Source organism: Balaenoptera musculus, chromosome 2, assembly GCF_009873245.2.
Source record: "Balaenoptera musculus isolate JJ_BM4_2016_0621 chromosome 2, mBalMus1.pri.v3, whole genome shotgun sequence".
NCBI classification, from domain to species: Eukaryota; Metazoa; Chordata; class Mammalia; order Artiodactyla; family Balaenopteridae; genus Balaenoptera; species Balaenoptera musculus.
This window is the reverse complement of record NC_045786.1, coordinates 436,951-463,848: the sequence shown is the minus strand read 5'-3', so window position 1 is coordinate 463,848 and position 26,898 is coordinate 436,951. Positions and strand designations below refer to the sequence as shown.

The 26,898-nt window shown below is 38.3% G+C and overlaps 1 protein-coding gene across 6 annotated transcripts in view; it reads left to right on the top strand.

Annotated features, from left to right (window-relative positions):
- The window catches only part of ODAD2 (outer dynein arm docking complex subunit 2), a 243,943-nt gene that overhangs the window by 154,568 nt on the left and 62,477 nt on the right, over positions 1-26,898 (top strand). For all 6 annotated transcript variants that reach the window (XM_036841365.1, XM_036841363.1, XM_036841362.1 and 3 more), the window contains 2 exons: positions 19,449-19,637; positions 20,779-21,000. In XM_036841365.1, the coding sequence (XP_036697260.1) occupies positions 19,449-19,637; positions 20,779-21,000 (411 nt within the window). The remainder of the gene's footprint in view (positions 1-19,448; positions 19,638-20,778; positions 21,001-26,898) is intronic.

Sequence of the window (26,898 nt, the reverse complement as noted above, 5' to 3'; positions counted from 1 at the left end):
AGAGAAAATAAAGTTACCTATGACGTATTGGTAGAAATTTGAGCACAGTTCCCTAGGGATATGTTTTATAATTGACATTATGTCCTAGGTTAACAGGCAGTGTTTTCTCTTCCTTGGTGGTAAATGTAAAATACTAGCACATTTTACAATCAACTGCCTTTTTTTTTTTAATTAATTAATTAATCAATTTATTTTTGGCTGTGTTGGGTCTTCGTTTCTGTGCGAGGGCTTTCTCTAGTTGCGGCGAGTGGGGGCCACTCTTCATCGCGGTGCGCGGGCCTCTCACTATCGTGGCCTCTCTTGTTGCGGAGCACAGGCTCCAGACGCGCAGGCTCAGTAGTTGTGGCTCACGGGCCCAGCTGCTCCGCGGCACGTGGGATCTTCCCAGACCAGGGCTCGAACCCGTGTCCCCTGCATTGGCAGGCGGATTCTCAACCACTGCGCCACCAGGGAAGCCCTAATCAACTGCCTTTTTGATAAGCTAAAGTAATATGGGTAAAGATACTTATAAATGTCCGTATGCACTGAGGTTATGTATGCTTGGGACTCCTTTAGGGTCTCACGTGTCTTACATTACATCACTCTCCAAAACTTAGCCCACCTGGTTATATTCAGGTTCGCATCCTCGTCCTCATGCTTGAGCATCCTCAAGAATAGATCTTGTATATTCTACTGTTTTAGGTAAGTTTAAATTGTTTTCGAATAAGAGTATATGTTCTATGGGAGAGTAGAGGCAGGAAACATTTTTTGAATATGCTGGGCATCCAGCTTGCAGTAAAATAACAGAACCAGAAATAGATCTTGCCAGATATTTTGGCCCATTCTTCCCTCTTTCCCCCTCCTTCCCGCTCTCTGCTTCAGGTATGTCAGTGACTCAGCTTTCTAGGGAAAATTTCCTTTTATTTTATAAGAAAGCATTTCCACATTTTTCCTGTAAGATGCTTTTGCAAGTCACTTCAGAATTATTAACTTACGAATCACAGGAGTCGGCGTCATTTAGAAATAAACCACTTCTTCGTCTGGATTCATGGCACTGACAGTAACGCTGCAGAAACCAGCCACTGTCAGTGATAGCTAAGGGCTGTGCCGATCTGAGCACGCTGTGTGTGTGTCCATGTGGAATGGAGGTGGTGAGGTGTCAACTGTTCGAGACAGATGTTACCCATTTTTTTATACTGTTAGCAGCATACACATTAGAACACATTTTCAGATCTGTTAAGAAAATGAGATGTGGAAATTACTTGTATTGGATGGATTGCCTCTTTTCTTGCTGGGAAATATTTAAAGCTACCTATCAGTGAATGAGTGAGACAGCAGAGTATTTCAGTAATGAATTGTGGAATAATTGTGACGAAGAGTCACAAAGTAAGTTGGCATTGTATTTGCGTTGTAATTAGATGTATCGAACAAATGGACAGTGGGATTTTTGTAGTAAGAAATATTGACTTTTTTACCAGGAGGCCAGTGTCTCAACTAGAAAACTTAAAATTTTCCTTCATTCTGGAGAAAGTCAGTATATTATAGTTTTTGGTCACTTATCAGTGATACAGAAAATGTACTAAGTGAAAAAGAAATGTTTTGCCTGCTTGATAATTATCTGTCCATTCCTTATATGATTTGAAAATCAGGGTGTGAAATGTAAGTCTGTTTTATGGTCTTATATTAAACCTGAAAGAATATTTAAGATAGGAAATAAGCATCTTCAGTTTAAAAACTACTCAGTATGCTTCAGTCTATCAAGAACTAAACAACAGAGGCTGAAATAATACTGAAGTAATTACAAAAAATTCGCTGCATATTTTTCTAAGTAGCTTTATTAAAAGGTTTTATTTAAGGCTTAAGGAAAGTTTGTTGTTGTTGTTTTCCTGTTAAGATTACTAAAAAGGACAGAGATCCTAAGATGTGACCTCTGTAGTGATGTTATTTGGTAAAATTCATGAGCTGCAAGTCTGGCTGCAGATGAAGAGCTGCTTTGTAAGAAGTGTGAGAGATTTGTAAATGGAAGTGAAAAGCTGCTCCTTTCCAGCTGAACGATCAAACACATTTTTGGAGGAAAACAGTGGTTGAACAGGTGTTCAGTATTATGAACTTGTGATGTAAAGAATGCAGCAACTGAATCTGGCAAAGATCCACGCATTAAATTCTTTGTTCTTAAGAACCAAAATTTCCTGCTGCAGAAAATCAACTCACATTTGTGCTCCATGAAAAATAAGATATTGAAAAGTTACAGAATTCACATAAAGAATGTATAATTGTGTTACATCACTTACTTTCAAGCTTTTTGCCAGCATTTATAAGAATCATGTTTCTTTCTTAAAATATCACTGCGTTTTTTTATATTTTCTTTTTGTGAATGCTGTAAGATAGTATTTAATCGTATTTCCTTTCATTAACGACTTTTAAAAGTTTTTATTAAGAAAAAAATAGAAGTTTACATATATTTATTGGCCTTTTTATAAGAAGTGATTCACATAATTCATATTAATTTGTAATCACCACTTCCTTATGAACTAGATGGGAAACAGGTATTTTATTTTAGAATAAATACTCTGTATAATAAGTCAGCTGTAGCATTAGGAAGAAAACTCAATCTGTCTTCCAAATCAGTAATATATCCATGAGATCGCTTGGCCTTGTAACCTTCTTAAACCTAATTTTGCTACTTGTTTAGGAAATAATGTCTGGTTGTGAATTTTTACCTCAGAGGGAAAAAAAAAATCTCTAGTAATTTCAAAACCAGCAACCTGAGGATCTGCCCCAAACAGAGAAGCCAATTAGAAGATGTATGAGAATGGTCCCCTGAAAGAGACGAGGAAAAAGTTAATTTCTGTGAGGCTGAAATACAAGCTTGGGCAATTTTAGCTTCCTGACTACAGGTGTGACAGAACACAGCTGATCAAACCAGGCAGGAATTTGACATCACACACTGTTTAATTTCAGCTGCCCAATGAGCCATGCCCAATCTGGAAGCCAGAGAGAACCTGGAAAAGGAGCGTGTAGGGCTGTAACTTCATACTGAGAAGACTGCCATGGACACGGCTTAGGAGCTTGGATTTGGTCCCGTTTGGGCCAAAGAATGTATAGCTGTCCACGGTGTGCCAAAAAGGCTGCATAGGTTTTTAAAACATTGAAAACCTGTTTAAAATGTAATCCGTGTTTGGCAGCCCACCTATCTGGGGTCGGCTATCATTTTTAATAAGTCACCAAATAGTTCAAAGTAGGCTCCTCATCTGGCCCCCAGTTTCTAAAATCCTATAAACTAAAGTGAACTATATTACAGGTATTTTTTCTGTGTGCCGGATTTTCAAGTGGGAACTTGAAGGCCCAAACAAAAGTGAGGGTGTGACAAAGTTGTCTTCAGTATCTGTGGGTCACATTTGTTGCTTTCACCTGGATTCCCCTCCTGTCCTGCTACTGTTTCCCATTCCATGCTTCTCAGCCCCAAAGGGGGCTACAGTGGAGGTTGCTAGTTTAGGAAGGGGTAGATTGACAGAGGTGTAATATACAAAATGGAAAGTAACGACTAAAAGGTATAGCCTGTTCTAAACAGGTGTGCCAACAATAAGCTGCTCATGAAACCATGTAACCATTTTATTTGGAAGTACAGTTGATCAGTTTCCAGTTACTTTATTAAACTAATAACCTCATCCATTGAGTTAATCATATCATTATCTCCACCTCAGCCAAGAACTCCCAGGACCACACACTGCACTTGATCACCATCAGAAACTGTGTCATCTCACAGTTCATGGGTTTGGACCCCAGTTTCTGATGCAACGTTATGTCCCTCTGTCTCTCTGGGCACAGAGCTTTTTTTGTTTGTTTTGTTTTTAATTTTTCTAAATTGAGGTATAGTTGTTTACAGTATCATATAAGTTTCAGGTGAACAGCACAGTGATTCACAATTTTTAAAAGTTATATTCTATTTATAGTTACTATAAAATATTGGCTGTGTTCCCTGAAAGCAGGCACACTTGTCTTGTTCCTGATCTTGGAGAGAAACTTTCAGTCTTTCACTGTGGAGTATGATCTCAGCTGTGGGTTTTTCCTACTTGGCCTTTATTATGTTGAGATCGTTTTCTTCTATTCTTAGTTTGTTCAGCTTGTTTTTTTAATCGTATGAGGATGTTGAATTTTGTCAAATACTTTTTCTGCATCAATTGATGTGCTCTTATGGGTTTAACCTTTATTCTGTTAATGCAGGGCAGTATACTGATTGACTTTCTTGTATTGAACCACCCATACTTTCTAGGAATAAATCCCACTTTGTCATGATGTGTAATCCTGTTGAATCTGGTTTGCTACTGTTTCATTGAGGACTGCAGTTTTCATTTTTTATACTGTCCTTATTTGGCTTTGGTATCAGAGTAATGCTAACCTCATACACTGCATTTGGGAGTGTTATCTCCTCTTCAGTTCTTTGGAAGAGTTTGAGGATTGTTGTTAATTTTTATTTAAATGTTCAGTAGAATTCACCAGTGAAGCCATACGGTCCTGGGCTTTCCTTTGTTGGAAGGTTTTTGATTACTGATTCAATTGCCTTACTTATAACATATCTTATATAGATCTGTTCGTACTTTTTGTTTATTCATGGTTCAGTCTTGGTAGGTTATGTGTTTCTAGAAATTTATCCATTTCTTCTAGGTTATCCAATTTGTTGGCATACAACTGTTGATAGTATTCTCTTACAATCCTTTTTATTTCTCTAAATTGTTATGTCCCTTCTTTCATTTTGGATTTGAGTTGAGTCTTCTCTTTTTTTCTTCATTAATCTAGCTAAGGATTTGTCAATTTTGTTTTGAATAGCCAACTCTTGGTTTCATCGATTTTTCTCTACTGTTTTTCTATTTTTTTCTTTAGTAAATAGAGTGATGTCTTCTTTAACCCAATAGTTATTTACAAGTGTATTGCTTAATTATCACATATTTGTGTATTTTCCAGTTTTCTTTCTGTTGTTGATTTCTATTTTCATTCAATCATTGTGTTCAGGAAAGGTACTTTGTATGATTTCAATCTTTTTTTTTTTAAGTTAGACTGATTTTGTGGCCTAAAATATAGTCTTCCTGTAGAATGTTCTATGTGCACTTGAGAAAAATGTATATTCTGCTGTTGTTGGGTAAAGTGTTTTATATATGTCTGTTAGATCCAATTGGTCTATAGTGTTGTTTAATTCCTCTACTTCCTTATTGATATTCTGTCTGATTCTCCTATCCATGATTGGAAATGGGGTATTGAAGTATCCCACTCTTGTTTTTAAGGAGCTGTTTCTTCCTTCAGTTCTGTCAGTGTTTGCTTCATATATTTTGGGATTCATACAAATGTTTATAATTATTGTATTATATCTAGTTGAATTGACCCCCTTATCATTATACATCCTTCTTTCTCTTTTTAAATAGTTTTTGACTTTTCATGGAATATCTTCCCATATTTTTACTTTCAACCTATGTGTGTCCTTAGACCTACAGTGAATCTCCTGTAGACCTCATACTGGATCTTTTTTTAAAAATCCATTCAGCCCATCTGTGCATTTTGATTGGAGAGTTTAATCCATTTATATTTAGAGTAATTGCTGATAGGGAAGCACTTACTTTTGCTATTTTAATATTTGTTTTCTGTATGTTTTGTGGCTTTTTCCCCTCATTTCATTCATTAATGCTTTCCTTTGTGTTTAGTTGATTTTTTGTAGTGCCATATTTTTATTCCCTTCTCCTTTCCTTCTGTGCATATTCTATAGATATTTTCTTTGTGGTTACCATGGGGATTACATATAGTATCCTCAAGTTATGACAGTTTACCTTAAATTGATACTAATAACTTCAGTTGCACTCAGGCACTCTACTCCTTTACAATTACGCTTTCCCACTCCCCCTTGATGTTCCCAATGCCACAAATTACATCTTTACATGTTGTGTACCCAATAACATAAGATTTATAACTATTTTTATGAATTTGTCTTTTAAATCTTATAGAAAATAAAAAATAGAGTTACAAACCAAATTACTATAACACTGCTATTTGTATTTTTCTATTTACCTTTATCAGGTCTCTTTAAGTTTATCCTAAAGTATATTGAACCTCTTGGGTTTGTATATCCATGTATTTCCTCAAATTTGGAATGTTTTCAGCCATTATTTCTTCAAATAATCTCTCTGCCCCTTTCTCTCTCTCTCTCTCTTTTTTTTTTTCTTCTTACATTTAGTAATTTCAAATGTCCTGTCTTCAGGTTCACTGATTCTTTCTTCTGCCTATTTGAGTCTGTTATTTTATACCTCTAGTTAATTTTTCAATTCAGTTATTATATTTTTCAGTGCTACAATTTCTATTTGGTTCTTTAAAAAAAATTCTATCTTTTTGCTGATATTCTCATGTTATTTCTATATCATTTTCCTTATTTTCTTTAATTCTTTGTGTATTTCTTGAGCGTTTTGAGCATACTTAAGATAGATGTTTTACAGTCTTTGCCTGATACATCTGTAAGTCTGATGCATTTGTTTCTTCAGGGTTGGTTTCTGGAGATTTACTTTGTTCCTTTGAGTGAGCCATGTTTTCCTTTTTCTTGGTGTATCTTGTGGTTTTTTTTGTTGAAAATTGGGCATTTGAAAAAACAGCCACTAGTCGTTTTAGATAGGCTTGGAAGACCTTCACTAGTCATTCTTGTCATTCCTGTTGGAATCACCTAGGGTAAAGGTGTAAGGTCTTCTCAGATCTTTTCTGGGCATGTGTTTTATCTGGACCAGTGTGTTGTCTGTCTACTTAAAATTTCCCCCATATTCATAGCTGCTTTTAAATGTCTTAATTTCCCAAAGAGTCTCACCCCAGCTTTTTCTTGGGGCCTTAAATGTTCTATTTTATTCCTCTTCTTATAACTTCTTGCCCTGAGGTGTCTGTGAGTCTGCAGTCCCCCTGCAGTTTTCACACCCCACAATGAGTACCATTGTCTTCCACAGCTTCTGCCATCTGAGGTCCAGCATACGCCACAATTTCGCATCTAAGTTCTTAGTCACATGAGACAGGGACCAGTCTCTCAGGTAGCTCATCCACAGGCCAGAGTGTTGCAAGTCGTTTCTACTCGTCTTGTTCTGGTCAAGGGAGGGGACTGGGAATTGGTCTGCTTCCTCCTGACCTGTAGCATTGCCAGGAAGGGGATGGGATGTGGGCAAGTAAAAATGCCAGGAAATTTCCTGAAGTTCTGAATGTGGCTTTATCTTGGTTCAGTGTTTGTTTATTTGCTATAGATCTCTGAATTGGTTTCCAGAGCTCCTATGAAGTTACTTTAGCCAGTCTGTTAGTTGTTTATTTAATGTTTCCATGGGGGAACAAGTGTCTGGTGCTTCTAAGTCCACCATCTTGGAAATATCTCCATGCTTTCTGATGAGAAGTCAGATACTGGTATTAATGAAGTTCCCTTGTACATGATAGCCATGTACAACTTTCAAGTGCAGCCTGCAACTTTCAAGATTCTCTCTTTGTCTTTCAACAGTTTAATTATAATGTGTCTAGGTGTGTATCTGAGTTTATTATACTTGGAATTCCTTAAGATACTTGAATATATGGGTTAAAATTTTTTTCTCAAATTTGTGAAGCTTTTGCCATTATTTCTTCAAATATTCTTTCTGTCCCTTTCTCTTCTTCCAAATCTCTCATATACATAGATTGGTATGCTTGATGGTATCCTATAGGTCTCTGAGAATGTGTTCATTTTTCTTCATTTTTTGTTTGGCTCCTCAGACTAGATAATCTGAACTGACCTATCTTCAAATTCACCAAGTCTCTTTTCTGCCCGCTCACATCTGATGTTGGGCCCATATAGTAAATTTCCCATTTCAGTTATTGAACATTTCAACTCTAGAATTTCTAATTGACTTTTTTTAATAAGTTAAATCTCTTTATTAGTGTTCTCTACTTCCTGAGACATTGTTCTCAAACTTTAATTGTTTAGGCGTGGTTTCCTTTAGTTCCTTGTACATATTTATAATAGCTGATTTAAAGTCTTTATCTAATAAGTCCAACGTGGTACAGTCTTCCTTACAGTCAGATTTTATTGACTGCTTTCTTTCCCTGGGGCATACTTTGTGGCATACTTTTCTCTTTTTTTTGTATGTCTTATAACTTTTTACTGGAAACCTTATACTGAAAATAATATAATTTAGAAACTCTGGAAATCAGATTCCCCCCTTTTCAGGGGTTGTGTTCTTGCTGTTTGTTGTTGTTTTTGCTATTGTTTGTTATTGACTTTCTTGGACTAATTCTGTAACATCTGTGTTTCCTCTCAGTGTGACACTGAGGTTTCTTCTCAGTTAGCTCATTGGACAGCTGATGAGTTGATAGAGGTTTTCCTAAACGCTTTGCATCATTAGATTTCTTACCGTTTGGTGTGGGGCCCTGTGCGCATTCTATGGCAGCCAGTGAACTCTAGCAGCTTACACATCTGTCTTACCCTTCACTTCCCGTGTAGGGCCTCACAGTCAGGCAGAGACGAGTGACCGCAGCTGCCTCAGGTCTTTTCTGAGCACGTGCATATCCCTACACTTGCTTGTGGCATTTTAAAGCCCCAGGAATACGGTGGAGTTTTTCAAAGCCCTCTATAGACCTCACATTTCCAAGATTTTCCTTTTAATTTTCTTTTTGTCCAACCTCTTGTTTGTCCCAACTGATATTGCCATCTCAAACAGCTTTTATGTTAAATAATTGCCACTGAATTTTTTTTTTTTAAGACACACCATGAGGATAGGACTTTCCTCATTAAATGAGTCCTGAGGTAAAGACAAGCCTTTGGAGCTTTTCCTAAAAGTTGCCATTCAGGTCAAGTAGTGACCATTCTTTTGTAATGAGGCTTTTGGGGGAGCTCCAAACCCATTCTTCCCCCTCCTGTGGCTGCCAGGCTTCAGGTTTTTCACAGATACCATGGTTTCAAGGCCATTGGTTTTCAAGGCTACTGCACAGCTGGGGAGAGGAAGGTGGGAAAGTTAAGATGCCACAAAGCTCACTGTTCTTACTGAAGTTCAGCTGTTTTTCTTGAATAAACACCCCTTGTTACAAGCCTTTCATTAAATTCGAGAGTTCCGAAAATGTTGATTCTGCCATTTTTTGCCAGTGTACTCACTGTTGTTACAGACAATCGGACCCTCACCCTACCATTCCAAAGCGCTTGGGCATTTAAGTTCATCATTTTTGCACTGAGGCTATGATTTTGGAAGTAATAGCAACACAATTTGATAATTATCCAGATTGGTCATTCTCCAGTCTAGATACACATCATCTTCAGAGCTTTAAAAAAAAATATCCTCATGCAAGAGCCTTAACCCCTGTTCTATATATTGAGATTGAGGCCTTGGCATACATATTTATAAGAAATCGCCCCAGGTGGTTATGATGTGAAACCAAGGCTGAGAACCACTGATCTAGATCTTATTTGTTTTGAATCCCACAACGTAAAATAGCACCTTACATTTCTGAGGCTCCACACGGATGTCTCAGGAGGTAAGAAGTCTGCCCGTCTCTGTTCTAGTCAGACCACATCTGGAGCTGTGTTAAACTCGGCGTGTTCTCAGAGAAACTTTGATACATGAGAGGGAAGACCGATGAAAACCATTTACTATGAAAATTAGTCAAAGGTACACACAGGAAATGAGGGAGACCAGGTAACTGGCTTCAAATGTTAGAAGAACATTCATGAAAATGAGGATTAGTTGCAGGTAGTATAATGTTCATTATGAGTTAAAGAGATTCATCTGATGAACTGGGAAGCTAATCACATATTTATAGAAAAATATGATATAACAGACCCAACAAGTAAACTTTTGGAAAAGAACCTCTTCATAAATTAGAGACTCCCTGTTTTTTGTTATTTTTTTTTTGAAGTGTAGTATTTCATACAATTAATTTTTTTCAGTCAAGATTATGGTTTCAAGTAGTATTCTTAGCCTGATCTACACAACTCACTGATTGGATCTTAAGCAGAAACTGTTTTACCCGTCTTAATCTGTGGGTTATTGACTACAAGTGGGAAAAATTCTGAATATATATATGCATATGTATATGTACAGATTTACTTGCGATAGGTACTTTATGATAATAGGTCTTATATTTGTTTAGCACCTTGTACTTACAGACTTCTTTCAAATACATCATTGGCTAAGAAGGTCACTTAATTCCCTCCATAAGCCTCTGAATACACAATGGTGCTTCACAAATTAGACCTCCTCATTAACAGAATATGGCATCTAAAGCAGAATCAACACAGGACACAGTAAAATCGAAAAATCACAGTTGACCGTGATATTTTAAAAGATTATCTTAAATTATGCTGAGGAAGTAGAAAAAAATCAGAACCATTAAATTTTTTAAAAATTTATCTTGTGAATTAATTGGATAAAGCCACCTTCAATGTTTAATACATTTTCTGCTACATAAATCTAGACTGTGAGCCACCATGTCATTTATTTCACTGGAAATTAATTTATTGTTCCTTCAGTTCAGAAGGAAAGGAATAATCAGTGATGTTCTACTTTTGATTTTTGAAGAACCACATTTGAAAGTGTAAAGTAATTCTGGATCAGATATATATATATTTAAGCTGTACGACTTGTTAACTACTAGGAACAGAAAAAGGATCTTATTGTGATAGAGCCACACAAACGGTCTGTCCTCCTTGAGTATATAGAGGTGTATTTAGAATTTGAAAAGCAATTTATTGAATATACCTTTAGGACAAGATCTGCCTGTTCAGTTTTGGTTTCTCTGACATGCTATTCTAATGTGAATGTAGCATTTTTGAAATTTTTTATATGCAGTGTACTCTTTTAAAATCTCTTTCAAATATTATATTATGCATTGTATGGGCTCTATATGGCACAGAGCAGTGTTTTTATAGCCCTTCTGGTCAAAAATTTCTGTCTTAAGTCATGTTACACTTGTCTTGCATGTGCTTTAAAGTTGCATTCTGTGTACCTCACCTCCTCAGAAAGCTGCCGGTTCTTTTTTGCTGGAGGCAAGAGAGGGAGTTTCAAGCCTGTTATTTTACCTGCTCTGTGCTAAACATCCAGGTTCCTGTTTTATTCATTAATCCGTAAATAATAATCTGTCCTAATATTTTCCTATTAGTTGAATTTTAACCAAAAATATTTTGCTACTTTATATTTTCATCACATTTGTGTATTTGACTTCATTTTGTTTAATTTGAACTTGACACCTTTTCCTACTTACTCAACCATTCAAGCTTTACTTTGATAGCAGCATGAAGGTGTTTCATATTCTCTTTTTCAATTATGGTTTTTGTTTGTCTTGGGAAATGTCATTGGCAAAATAGCTTCATCTCTTTTGGAATTATTAACTCTCTGAATTGGGAAGCTTCTTCTGACTGTTTATAAACTAACTGTAATGTGACAACTTCAACTGTTGGTACTTCCAAGTCCAAGCACACAGTGTGTAGTGAAAAGACACTAAATGAGAAATCAGGAGATCTAAAGTTGCTTTTTAGTTTTGTCACTCATTGTGCATGAACCTTTAGCCTTCCTATCTATAAAATGAGGATGTCATGTCTTCTTAAGGCAGAGCTGTGAGCATCAGATGAGATAATGTATGTGGGAGTCCTTTGTAAACTGCAAAAGAATTAGGCTGTTGTTATTGTATTACTATTATTTATTTATTTATTTTTATTTAAGTATGGTTGATTTACAATGTTACGTTAATTACTGCTTCACAGTGAGGTGATTCAGTTATATATATATATATACACACACACACATATATACATTCTTTTTTTAATATTCTTTTCCATTATGCTTTATCACAGGATATTGCATATAGTTGCCTGTGCTATACAGTAGGACCTTGTTGTTTATCCATTCTATACATAATAGTTTGCAGCTGCTAATCCCAAACTCCCACTCCATCCTTCCCCCAACTTCTTGCCCCTGGCAACCACCAGTCTGTTCTCTATGTCCGTGATTCTGTTTTTGTTTCATAGACAAGTTCATTTGTGTCATATTTTAGTTTCCACATATAAGTGATATCATATGGTATTTGTCTTTCTCTTTCTTTTTTTTTTTTACTATTACTATTATTATTATCATTATTATTACTAAAGATTTTTCCACTACAGGTAAGTATTTGAATTGTCTATAACGCATATTGTACCAGTGGTGAAGTTGGCAAAGACTAGTTATTAAGACACATGAGAAGGTGGGAAATGTGGTGGATTTCCCAACTGCTTAGCATTTAGTGAAAGACAGTCTTGGTGGAGGAATTACTTTTTCCATCCTCAAATATACTGTCTTCCTTTTCAGAGAAACTATGTGAGGTAAGAAGTCATGTGTCTAAAATCTTTAAAGCTGAAAAGGAAAAAAAAAAGAAAGAAGTCTCACCTTCAAAACAAATAAACAAACTTTGGAGGGGCTGTAGGCTTGAGTGTAACACTCCACTGTCCCACAGATGATAAGCGTTAGGAGACCTTGGTGAGCCGCGCCCAAGAGCTCGCGGACGCCAGCTCGCCGGGGCTCCTACCAGGCACCTCAGCAAGTTCTCGGATCAGAGGCGGATGCCGTCACCCTCGTTATTCTTCCCCCTGGTGCCCCAGTGCTGGGGCTCACGGGATCCACCGATAGGGCAGTGAGGGAACCAGGAAGTCACTAGAATGGGAGGCTAAGTGATCGGATCCACTTACGCGCCACCTTGCAGAGCTAACGCTCTTTTCTTTTCGGTGCTTGTGATTGTGGTTAAGTATCTTAAAGTTACAGTCCCCTTGTTCCCTTTAGTTTTTCATAATTCTACAAACATTTATTGAAAGTCCTCTGAGTGAGAGACACCAGACAACATCCCAAGTGAGAGTCAAAGAACAAGACCAGGCGTCTCTGCTCTTGAAGAACTCACACGTTAATGGGGAAAGGACCCGTGAGAGAATCATTACAGTATGATGAAAAGAAACCAGCTACTACAGATGCCTTTGGTTTTCAATAGCCAAATCGGATTTTAGGATATGAGCTGATTCAGCAGCTCGACGGTGTCTTCAAGGACCAGGCTCTCGTCCTCTTGCTGTTCTGCCATTCTCAGTGTTGTTATAAATAGGAAAACTTTTCCAGAAGATTTCTGAGTGGTCATCTCAGAAGGCATTAGCCACAGCTGGGCCATATCTAGGCCACCCCTAAGCAAATCATTGGCAAGGGGAAGGAGACTTCCAGGATAGGCTTAGGCCTCCGGGGTTAGAGACGCTCTCTCCTGATGCTTGTCTGTGAGAACTAGACAACCAAACAAAATCAAGACTTGGCTGATTCATTTTGCTGTGCAGTAGAAGCTAACACAACATGGTAAAGCAACTATACTCCAATAAAAATTAATTAAAAATAGAAACCAAAACTGATTACAAATTCTATCTAAAATATAGTTGTTTTATTTGACTTTATTAAAATTCTATTATATGTGAAAATATAGCATATATTTATTAAATAACATATAAAAAGAATATATTAAAAAAAAGACTTTGCAAACACAAGAGGATGAGGAAATGGGTTTTTGGACAAAACCATCGACAAGAATATGGAAGGCAGGGGGTGACCAACACTGAGCGGGGGAGTGGGGGAATTTTCATGCAGGAGCTGTTATTTAAGCTGCTATTAAAAGACGAGTCTCTGAGCCTGCGCGTCTGGAGCCCGTGCTCTGCAACAAGAGAGGCCGCGATAGTGAGAGGCCCACGCACCGCGATGAAGAGTGGCCCCCGCTCGCCGCAACTAGAGAAAGCCCTCGCACAGAAACGAAGACCCAACACAGCCATAAATAAATAGATAAATTAAAAAAAAAAGAAAAAGATGAGTCAGAGTTTTCAGAGCTGAGTAGGAGTTTATAGTTTGCTAGGGCTAAACTCCAGGTAAAGAAAATAACTTGGTCAAAGATATAAAAGAACATAGTACTTCGGGAACAGCAATAATCCTAGAGGCCGGAGTATAGCTAATGCAAAAGAGTATGGGAAAGAAGAGGTTGGGAAAATACGTGAATGTCATTTAGACCTAATCCTGAAGGAAATGAAACCAGTAAAGGATTTTAAGAAATCTGCTGTCCCTTTGTCTACGTCTTTCTAGTCGTTTTGGAGGTCTGACACTCATTCCCAAGTAGGTACCTCAGGAAGGGCCTGTGTTAGCATCACTCCCTGAAGTCATCCATGTTTATAACAGTTTTATCCTTGAAGGTCATTGGGCTTCAAACTTTTGGAAGTTAGAACCTTGCTTCACATTTTCTCTTGAGTAGCTCACACGTGTTACTCTCTTTTCCTCTGCATAAACCATTGCTGTTGGAAAGTCTAAGGATAATAGCTTATTGTTTTCTTTAGAAGTGGCTTGGTCTTTTTGCCTGGAAGACCAAAGAATCTTTTTCTTTTTTATTACTGTCCAGCAGTTGTACTAGTATTTGTCTTTATGTTAGCCAATTCTGGGCCAGTTTTCCCTGGTATATTGAGTGACCTTTCAATATATTCTCAGGTTTTATTTATTTCAGGAGAGAGTTTTCTTGAATTACAGTTTTTAAAATTTTGCTCTCTTGTATTGCTTTGTTTCCTTCTTGGGGGCTCTTACTGTACGTGTGTTAGATCTTCTCTGCCTATTTGTTCTCTTGAAGTTTCTGTTAGCTCTTTTTCCATCATTTTGGAGTTTTCACATCTTCTATTTATTTAAAGATATTTCCCATTTTGTTTATTCATTCTTGTGTTACTTCTAGTCTCTTTATTTCCAAAATGAATTTTTATTTTATTTCTAACTTTTGATGGATCTTTAAAAATGGGTTTTTACTAATCACCTAATTTGTGAGCTTTAATAATTCTAATCATACTTCCTATGATTTTCTTTTTTTTTTTTTCATTTTTTTCTTGTAGTAACTCCAAATGGAAATTGACTGTGGTCTTTTTATATTGTGCATTTCTAATTGAAATGAGTTTTCATGGTCTTTTAGGAGAGAGATGTGGGCCAGGGTAGCATTTTTAATTTCATGGTTCTTAAGATGCCATCTCTGCTATTTTCACAGTGACGGAGAGTAGGTTCAGACTCCTGTGCTCTCTTGCCCTCTTTTTATCTGGACTTTCTCTTCTCTTCTTCCTGTTAGCCTTGCCTTGCTCAATTAGGATGCAACCCCAGTAGTTTCTCCTCAGTGCTGGCTTTGTCCTGTGAGAGGGCTTCAGTTTTAAGAATTCATGGAACTCAGACCTATAGAACATTCTAGCACCATCATACCTGTGTGTCCTTTTAGTCTTATCCATCCATCAGAGCCTGAGAAGTCAGCTCCCAGCTTCTGTTGCTGTTCCTGAGCTTTCCAATGAGACCTAATGGCAATTTGGTTTCCCTTTGCTTTTCCCCTGCAGATTTCAGAGTTTCTTAGAGCATGTGGGCTTTGTAGCGCTTGGTAACTTGTACTGATCAGCTTGTATTTGGGGGTTGGTGTAGATATCTAGTCGCTGAATATTGTTGTATGTGTTGTCCCTTTTTTGTTTTGCTACAATACTTGCTCTGTTTCCATAGGGAGATTCAAAAACTATGCCCACCATCATCTTTCAGGAATTCCTCCAGTTTTTTCTCAAGAAAAAAATTGTTAGATAATTATATAATTGATACATTTATTAGATTATTGATGCATATAACATCACTTAGAAAAGGTTGGGCATATCTGGATTCAAATCCCACTTCTGCCACTTATCAGTTTTCTTTTCACATATTAATTCATTTCTCTGAGGTTTTTCTCATCTATAAGGTGGAAGTACTACTGCAACTACCACTACCAAGTACTACCTCAAAGAGTAATTTGGATTAAATTAAGTTGGATGTTTGACCAAAGGTTAATAAATTCACATTTATAATCTTTTGATTTGATTGCACCCTAAAGCACAGAAGTATAATAAGGTGACAATGTAGAAAGATAATTTCTTTTGTATTACTTAAAAACCTTTATTGTAGAATTTTAGAAAAAATGGCAATTAAATATTTTCAAAATAATTTTATTGATACATCAGAATTAGGAAGTGTGTCCTAACTATCAGAAATCATATTTAAATTTGACATCGAGAACAAGGCCACCAGTATTGCTGATACCATCTCACCTAGCAATCAGGAGAGGCAACATGTTGTGGACAAAGATGCTTTGCCCTTAAAGTTGTGAAGAACCTGACTTAGGCCCTTCCTTCATCATTTCCTAGAAGATTAGTTTGGTTTGTTATACCCTTAGTGAAAATTTTCCTTCCATAGCTGCAAGTTTGCATGTAATCAAATTCAGTAAATGTTAATTGAGCATGTACTCACTGCTAGAAACTGGCTTAGGCACTGGACATATAACACTGAGCTAGACAGACAGAGTCCCTGCCCTCCTGGAACTTACAGTTCAAGGTCAAAGGCAAACAGATAAGCTAATACTGCATAGAGTATTATAAACAGAGAAGAGGGACTTCCCTGGTGGCACAGTAGTTGAGAGTCCACCTGCCAATGCAGGGGACGCGGGTTTGGGCCCTGGTCCGGGAAGATCCCACATGCTGCAGAGCAGCTAGGCCTGTGCACCACAACTACTGAGCCTGCGCTCTAGAGCCCACGAGCCACAACTACTGAGCCTGTGTGCTGCAACTACTGAAGCCCGCGCACCTAGGGCCCATGCTCCTCTATGGGAGAAGCCACCACAATGAGAGGCCTGGGCACCCCAGCAAAGAGTGGCCCCTGCTCGCCGCAACTAGAGAAAGCCCACACGCAGCAACTAAGACCCAAAAATAAATAATAAATAAAATAAATAAATTAAAAAATAAAAAAATAAACAGAGAAGAACCAGGTATTATAGGAGGAGCAGCTTAACTCAGACTTGAGGTTCAGGAAAGGCTTCCCGAAGAAAATGGCACATTAGCTAGTAGCTGAGGATGTGTAGGAATCCCCAAGCCAATAGGAAAGCAGACAAAAGGGCATGTGCAAAGGCATGGAGACGCGCAGGCGGCACATCTGAGGACGTGAAACGAAGGACTAATGCATAAACAGTGCTTCCAATACTGGTTGAAGTTCAGACTCACCAGGAGAGTTTTTAAAGATACAGATTTTTTTTTATAGGCCGCAGCCCAGACTTGCTGAACTACATTCTCAGAGAACACGTCAAGATTCTGGTTATTAGCTCCTCTGGGGAGCCACTGGCTTAGGGTGTGTGTGGGGCTGGGGAAGGGGCTCAAGTTAGGGAGGGCGAGGCAGGGAACCCAGGGGTGCACCGGGAAGGGCTGTAAAGCATGTGTGGAGTTGGGATTTTATCCTAAGGGTGGGGGGGCTATGGAAGGACAGGGGAGGTATGGGGATGAGGTGATCAGATTTATGACTTACAAGGATCACAGAGTTTACTAAGGCGTGGCCCCTGCCGTCATGAGTGATACAGTCTAGTTTATGAGGTTCAACATCTTTGAACCTCAGTTTTTAAAATCAAAAATGGAAAAACAGTATCTACTTTGCATGGCTATTTGGAGGTTTAACTGAGATAATTTATGCACAAAGTGCCTGACATATAATTGGTACTCAAAAGATGTGAATTTCTATTATTTGAGAAAACCATGGAGCCAAATAATTGGTGGGCATCACGCAGCCGCTGTCCAACACCAGGGGAGGTGGGGTTTCTGTTTCGCCATCTATCTCCAGGTTCCTCTGATGAATTCCTTGCCTCTGCCCACACGGCCATAGCGGGACAGAAAGCCCGCTCTTTCGCACTTACTACCTCAGTTACGGTCTTTATGCTGATGACTTCCAAGTCTCTACCTCTAGCCTGGTGTTCACTCCTGAGACCCAGACCCGCAAAGCCAACTGACTCCTTAAGTGGATCCCTCCACTTAAATGTCTTGTGGGTACTTCTTCTGTTACCTAACACCACCCTTTCCCACAGCAAGAAAACAAAACAAAACCCCACTTTCCAACATTATCAACACCACTAGGTCAAGTCGGAAACATGGCAATTGAATCACTCGTCCTTATCTTCTCCAGTTAATCCTCACAAGTCCACACCCTTCTCTCCAGGCCAGACCATCACCTCCTCCAAACTACCACCACCTGTTACCTGAACTTGTGAAACAGCCTGAGTTCCCAACACCATTCTTTGCCCCAACCCTGCAATCTTGAGGGACCTTCCATGAGGCAAAATGGAGAAAATCGCCTCTCCTGCTTCCCCACACACAGTTAATAAGCCTCTTCAGCAGCTTTTGAATGCCACCGAAGCGAGTCTTATGGTCTCCCATTCTCCCTCTCCTATTTATGCTCTAACCATCCTGACCTAGAAAAAATTACCTTGTCTCCCACTCTTGGTTCCTCACCCAGAATCCCCTTCACACTGGATAACTCCTCACCCCTGAGGTCTCAGCTGGCAAACATCATGGTGGAGGGGCACTCCTTGAAACTTTACACCAGCCAAGAGTCCCTTGTCACACGTATTTGTAGTGTCTTTCCCTCTTCCCCATTAATGCTACTCGGTCTACTTGTAGCTCCCTAATGCCCATCTTCCCCACTAGATTGTAGCAACGTGGTGGCTAAAGAGTATTCACGGTCAGTCCATGTTGTTCACGGATTCTATTTGGGGAGTCACCTACTTGCTCACATTTTTTGTAACTCCCAAATCAGCACTCAGGGCGCTTTCTCAGTCATTCTTGGACATGCACAGAAAAGTAAAATTTTAAGTTGCCTGACACACTCACTCTCAGCAGAGGTTGAGCAAGCTGATGCTCTGCCCTCTTGTCTCAGCCCTTGGACCATCAATAAGCCTCCGTTGTGCAGTCTGCTTAGTGCCACGTTTCCCACATTTTTGTGTTTTTTTGTTGGTTTCATTGTTGAAAATGGCCCCCATGCATAGTACTGAAGTGCAGTCTAGTGTTCCTAAGTGCAAGAAAGCTGTGATGTGCCTTATGGAGAAAATACAGGTGCTAGATAAGCTTCATTCAGGCATGAGTCATAGTGTGTTGTCTATGGGTTCAATGTTAATGAATTAACGTATATGAAATGAGATGTCTTTAAACAGAAGCACACATAAAACAAGGTTATATTTTGATCAGTTCATGACAGTGTGACCAGAGGCTTGCAGGAAGCTAGCCCTGTATCTCCCCTAGTAGCAATGGTTCAGTATTAGCTAATTCCGTTTCTGTGATGATTTAATAGAACATAACTACTGCGATAATAAGACTCAATGTGTTTTTTTAACTTCTATATCCCCAGTAGTTATCACGGTGACTCTCACGTAATAGTTGTTCAATACACATTTGTGGAAACGGAGCTGTCTCTGTGTATGTGTTATACATACATACATACATGTATGTATGTGTGTATAACATGTAAATATTTATATAACATATAAATAAATTTAACTGAATTTTTTTCACACCGAAGGTATACCTCACAGCCTTATCATTACTTTGTGCTTTTTTAAAAAATGCTAAATATAGGTTTATTTTTGATATCATCTTTATTTTTATTGTTATCTAGGATGCTGGAGAGATGGTTCGCTCCTTTGTTGGTGGTTTGGAACTTGTTGTCAATTTACTGAAATCAGATAATAAAGAAGTTTTGGCGAGTGTATGTGCTGCTATTACCAATATAGCAAAAGATCAAGAAAATTTAGCTGTTATCACAGATCATGGAGTTGTCCCTTTATTGTCCAAACTAGCAAATACAGTAAGTAATGTATCTTTTTATTTCAAAATGCATGTTGTCATAAGATATCACGGTGTAGTAGCAAAAACAATGAGCTTAAAATCCAGAGACCTGGATTCAAGTTTAATATCTATCACTTGTGAGGTATGAGATTTTAGTGAATTCATTTTAGTTTCTCTGAGACTAATAAATGTGAAAGTATATTTCAAACTGAAATCATCACCATCGTCGTTATTACGAGCCTTAAGATAATTGTTCATGCCAACTTTAGAAGTTAAATGCTCCTCTCCCAGCTTAGCAAGCTTGGGTCGATGGCATTCTTGAGCTAGAAGATTTTGGCAATCGCTGTATTGTTTACCCAGAGTTGTGCCAGATAGAGCAAGCAGCCTTGAGAGATAATGACTTCACCATGACCAGAGGTATTTGAGCATAGCTTGAACTTGGCAGAAAAGTCGTGGAGCAGAAATTCAATGATTGGAAGCCTGCTTGGTCTAGAAGACTTTTGGGCCAGTCTAATACTAAATTCCTGAGACTATCTGCCAGTTTCAGTTAAGGACACCAAGTTGTGACCTGAATCAAGAGAACAGTACAATTAATAGACAGAAAATTATAGTGTTATTCAGTTGTATTATACCTATATGAGGTAATTACATCCAAAAAGAAGTATGTGGTCTGCATAAACAATACAGAAGGGAAAATGGCAGACTCAAAACCTGTCCTCGTTTGCTGCATTGTCTTCTCCCTCTTGGGAACCAAGGTGTATTCCTGATGTGGAGGTATTCCTAAGGTGAAGAAGTAGAATTAATCCACTTCCCCCAGTTATCTGGCAGGCTCCCTTAACAGTGTCCAATATTCCTTAGTTGTTTTTATTACTCGGCCACTCGCTGATCTGTAACTCTGTGTTGTGAGTTGACTTACTCAAAAAGAAACTGAGCCTTGAGCAAATAACTAATGCCAGACACCTGGTCGTCTTTGCCTGCACGCATTCTACTCAGTTCATAAAAAGCAAAGGCAGGATTGAACCTTGATGCATTGGTGACCCACCAGAATACTAGTTCCCATCAAGACACCACCTGAGCAGCCAGTGGGTAATAAACACCTAGAGCATAAGCATCGCAGGGTCATTATGATGCACGCACCACAATCCGTTCTCCTTGTGCAGAATAACGATAAACTGAGACGTCATCTAGCAGAAGCCATCTCACGTTGCTGTATGTGGGGCCGAAACAGAGTGGCCTTCGGCAAGCACAAGGCGGTGGCTCCGTTAGTGCGGAACCTGAAATCGAACGACACCAACGTGCACAGAGCGACAGCCCAAGCCTTGTACCAGCTCTCCGAAGATGCCGATAACTGCATCACCATGCACGAGAACGGCGCAGTGAAGGTACTGTTGACCAGCTTTGTGGTTTAGTCCAAGCTATGTCAATGTGGGTTGGAAAGAAACTTAAGTGATGTTAAGGTTTTGCTGAAAGGGGTATTTGAACACACGAAACTGCCCACTTGTTGCATCATGGCTGCAAATGAGCCGTGTGTTATCATTATCATGATTTGTGCTGCAGGAAAGTTGCGTGGAGACAGAATTTTTCTAAATTGAAAACTATAAAATGTACTCAGTTAAATAAGTACAAGTTCCATAATCTGAACTGGATTAAAGAAAATGTATAGTGCATGAATAATCGGTGGTATTCATAATTCCATTTAATATTTTATTTACTTAGCACTTAAATAATAAAATATAGGCACCAACTGCACAGCAAAGGAGCTGACAAACAGCAACTAGACAGTCTTGCCAGTCTTACCCATAAGCAAAGAACCAATTCAAAGACATGTTTTTTTAAAAAAAAAACAACAAAAAACTGTGCATCAAATTTTCTTTGCCTTTAACTAATATCCAGGTGGGAAAGTTTCTGCATGTAGACTTTGATATATCTATACATTGGAAACCACCTAGAGCTTATTCTGAGTGGAATATTTGGATGACAACAGATAGAAAAATACTTAAGAGTGCATGAACAGCTTACAAGTATTAGGAAAAATTGATTTCAAATTCTAGCTCTCTTCTATGGCTTGTTTCCTTGTACAATGTAATTTTACTGTCTGTTAGCTCAGTTTGGAGCCTATGACAGCCAGCTGCATTTACATTTTGAAAAGTATACCCAAAGTTAGCTTGGTCTTTTAGACAAAAGTTAATAAAATCTTAAGTTAATCATATCTTCTCAAACTTATATATGCTGAATATGAAACATCTTTGGAGGAATAAGACTCCCAGAATGCCAGTTGGTATTTTTTTTAAATTTTATTTATTTATTTATTTATTTATTTATTTATTTATTTATTTATTTATGGCTGTGTTGGGTCTTCGTTTCTGTGCAAGGGCTTTCTCTAGCTGCGGCAAGTGGGGGCCACTCTTCATCGCGGTGCGCGGGCCTCTCACTATCATGGCCTCTCTTGTTGCGGAGCACAGGCTCCAGACGCGCAGGCTCAGTAGTTGTGGCTCACGGGCCCAGTTGCTCCACGGCATGTGGGATCTTCCCAGACCAGGGCTCGAACCCGTGTCCCCTGCATTGGCAGGCAGATTCTCAACCACTGCGCCACCAGGGAAGCCCCAGTTGGTAATTTTTTGAGGCCATTATTTTAATTTATCCTTTAAACCTATTATAGATGAAGAATACGATGTTAATTTTTCTGAAATTAAACCCAATTTACATTTAAATGTGTCAACTTTTCCATTGTAAATCCATTTTTACAGCACATAAGTTAGGTCATATTAATTTCTTCAAGCAAAAAACTGGCATAAAAAGCACCTTTTAAACTAAGCACTAATTTTTAAAAGTTATTTATAAAAAAATATACTGGAATGTTTACTTCAAGTTACTAAAGAATGGTAAAAATGCCATCACGTCTATGTGATTATGTTCACACTTCAAAAAAGAAGATTTTCTAATTTAAAATTATACATTCTGTTATTGAACAAGGATAATCTAATATGCACAACCTAAAGACTTTTAAAGAAATGAAGCTATAAATTTAAGTAGCCTGAAAAAGTGTCTGACATGTAACATGCTTAGCCAATTGTCAGTTTAAGAGCAGAATTTCTAGACTACTCAGAAAGTTTTCAAATTTAATAGGTTTACGTGTTACCATTCAGTTGACATATATGCCACGTATATATGCAACTGTCAATTATTTCTCCTAATACAAGTCAGTAGCTAATCCAAAATCATTTATGAATTGTATTCTGCTATGAAAAATGTTGAAACTGTGTTCACCCACCCACACAGCTTATATAAATAAAAAAATAAAGCAATAAAAGTGATTAGGGTGAGGGGACAGGTTAGAGAAAAACAGAGAAAGTTGGGTTTGTTGCCCTTGAGACCCTTTCCCGGGTCATCTAAGGGTATGTTGAGGGCCTCTCTGTCTTGCCCATCTGCATTCCTGACTACCTGCTATTTCTAGTGGAGGATAAGTGTAAAGAACCCATTCTTGTAAGTTTACTGTCGGCTACTCTGTCACGAACAGAGGCTGGCCTCACGGTGGGCTCTCCCTCAGGCAGCTGTCGGGGAAGCATAAGGACCTGTGTCCCTTCTTTGGTTTTGAGGGAAAAAATGTGGATGTAGTGTAGTGGGTGTTGGTAGAATCCAGTGGGGTTTGGTAGTTGCTTGGATATGGGGAATAAAGGAAAGTGTTGAGTCAAAAATTACTCCAGACTTCAGGCTAGGTGAAGAGGAAGATTCCATTAGCCAAGACAATGCAAGAAAATATGTGGCGCATCAGGGTGCTTAAGGTCCCTGCAGTGAGTGTGTCACGTTGTGTAACTGCTAACATTTCTGACTTCAAATGCATATGAACTTTATCCACTATTTTGGCAAATCCCTGACTGTTTTTGTTCCTAAATGCTACAGCACCTCTCTAGTCAAATGCTTACTCGGCCCTTCGTATTGGTGGGTTCCACATCTGCAGATTCAACCAACCACAGATCGAAAATATTCAGAAAAAAAAATTCCAGCAAGTTCCAAAAAGCAAAACTGGAATTTGCCACATGTGCTGGCAACTATTTACATATCATTTACATTGTATTTACAACTATTTACATAGATAGCATTTACAGCTATTTACATAGCATTTACATTGTATTCGGTATTATAAATAATCCAGAGATGATTTAAAGACATACAGATGGCCAACAGGCACATGAAAAGATGCTCAACATCATTAATCATCAGAGAAATGCAAATCAAAACCACAATGAGATATCACCTCACACCTGTCAGAATGGCTATCATCAAAAGGACCACAAATATCAAATGTTGGTGAGGACGTGGAGAAAAGGGAACCCTCTTGCACTGTTGGTGGGAATGTAAACTGGTGCAGCCACTATGGAAAACAGAATGGAGGTTCCTCAAAAAACTAAAAATAGAACTACCATGTGACCCAGCAATTCCACTCCTGGGTATATATCTAAAGAAAATGAAAACACTAATTTGAAAAGATACATGTACCCCAGTGTTCATAGCAGCATTATTTGCAATTGCCAAGATAAGGATGCAACCTAAATGTCCATCAACAGATGAATGGATAAAGAGGATGTGATATATATATATACAATGTACATATACACAATGGAATATTACTCAGCCATAAAAAAGAATGAAATTCTGCCATTTGCAACAACATGGATGGACTTGGAGGGCATTATGCTGAGTGAAATAAGTCAGACAGAGAAAGACAAATACTGTTACGTTATCACTTATATATGGAATCTGAAAAATGCAACAAACTAGTGAATATGACAAAAAAGAAACAGACTCACAGGTAACAGAGAACACACTAGTGGTAAGTGGAGGGGAGAAGGAAGGGGGAAGCGGGGAGGGGCAAGATAGGTGAGGGGATTTAAAAGGGGCAAAACTACTAGGTATAAAATAGATAAGCTACAAGGATCTACTGTACAGCACAGGGAATAGGGCCAATATTTTATAATAACTATAATGGAGTATAATCTTTAAAAATTGTGAATCACTGTGTCACACATCTGAGGCTAATATAATATTGTAAATCAGCTATACCTCAATAAAAAATTTTAAAAATTAAAGTACACAGGACAACGTGTGTAGGTTATATGTAAATACTACATCACTTTATATGAGGGACTTGAACATCTGTGGATTTTGGTATCCGTGGGGGTCCTGGGACCAATCCCCCTTGGACACCGAGACACAGCTGTATAGAGTTATTTCCTAGTCCTGCAAACATTCCTGCAGCAGCTGCCCATGAGCAATATGGACAGGTTCTCTGACAATTACCAGAGTCATCCTGTCACCCTGTTCATAAGTAATTTATTCTACAGTTAGCTCTTTCTCTGTACAATTTCCTCAACAGTAGCAGCTGACATTATGCAGTGTATCTGTGAATGCCAACTGGTGTTTATTCTGTAGTAACAGAGAAGGAGCAGGTTTGAGGGTCTGGAATAAATTAAGTTCAGTTTCTAATGTGTTCCATTTATTATTTTTTTTAAATTTTATTTATTTATTTTTTACATCAAAACCCACGCACATATGGTCACCTTATCTTTGATAAAGGAGGCAAGAATATACAATGGAGAAAAGACAGCCTCTTCAATAAGTGGTGATGGGAAAACTGGACAGCTACATGTAAAAGAATGAAATTAGAACACTTCCTAACACCATACACAAAAATAAACTCAGAATGGATTAAAGACCTAAATGTAAGGCCAGACACTATAAAACTCTTAGAGGAAAACATAGGCAGAACACTCTGTGACCTACATCACAGCAAGATCCTTTTTGACCCACTTCCTAGAGAAATGGAAATAAAAACAAAAATAAACAAATGGGACCCAATGAACTTAAAAGCTTTTGCACAGCAAAGGAAACCATAAACTAGACGAAAAGACAACCCTCAGAATGGGGGCAAATATTTGCAAATGAAGCAACTGACAAAGGATTAATCTCCAAAATATACAGGCAGCTCATGCAGCTCAATATCAAAAAAAAAACCAAACAACCCAATCCAAAAATGGGCAGAAGACCTAAATAGACATTTCTCCAAAGAAGATATCCAGATTACCAACAAACACATGAAAGGATGCTCAACATCACTAATCATTAGAGAAATGCAAGTCAAAACCACAATGAGGTATCACCTCACACCGGTCATAATGTGTTCCATTTAAATGGTTAGTTTGAATTTTAGGTCTAGAGCAATGCTATCCAGTAGAAATGTAATGTGAGCCACATATGTAATATTATATTTTCTAGTAGCCCCAATTTAAGAAAAGATAAAGAAACAGGTAAAATTAATTTTAGTAATATATTTAATTTAACCCAGTACACCCACGATATTATTTCAACATGAATCAATATAATAAAATACTAATATTTTACAGTATCTTATTTTGGTACTAAATCTTCAAAATCTGGTGTGTGTTTTTACACTTACGATACATCTCAATTTGGACTGGCCACATTTCAAGTTCTCAGCAGGTGGTTAGTGGTTTTCTTGTTCCACAGCATAGTCTAGAGACAGGAGAGAGGGCAGATTCCGGAAGTATCACTGGAGAGGTATTAAGCCATGAATGAGGGTGGATAAGATGCTTTTGGCTGAGAGTTTAGAGAAGCCTGGGAAACGTCTACATTTTCGCTCACGGAGCATGTAAACCAGGAAGAAGAACTGTCAAAGCAAACTCAGGAAGTCAGCCAGTTAACCAGGAGCCCTAGAAGCCAAAGGAAGACTAGGTTTCCAAAGGGTTTGTGTTTGAACACTGCTAAGCCGTCAGTTGTGATGAAAAATAATCCTTGTGGTAGAGGCTCTCCGGCAAGCATCTCTTCTGTAGGAACTAATAAACCCCCTGCTCTGATGCATACAATGGGTAGGAATAATCCAGTCCTTACCCTCTTTATGGTTTCACGCAGACTTCCTTCTCCAAAGTGTCAGCCCAAGGTCTGTGTCATTACAAAACCTTGTGAACATGGAAGCAGAGCTGTTGGCAACTGTATCGAAAATATGAGACATCTAGGAGATATTCCAAAGTCATTTGCTAATTATAACAAAACTGTAACATAGGAAAGTGATAGAATGAGTGATAGAAGAAGTTGCAGAAAAACTGAGCAAGACAAGCCCTTTCCTAAGACAGAAAAAGTGATCAAATAGAAAGAAGATGAGCACCTTTAAGAAGGATGAAACTCCCTTCCCTATCGTGACATTGGGTTTGTTTTGCAAATGTCTATACCAAGCAGGTAAAAACTACCATAACTTTCTGGAAGGC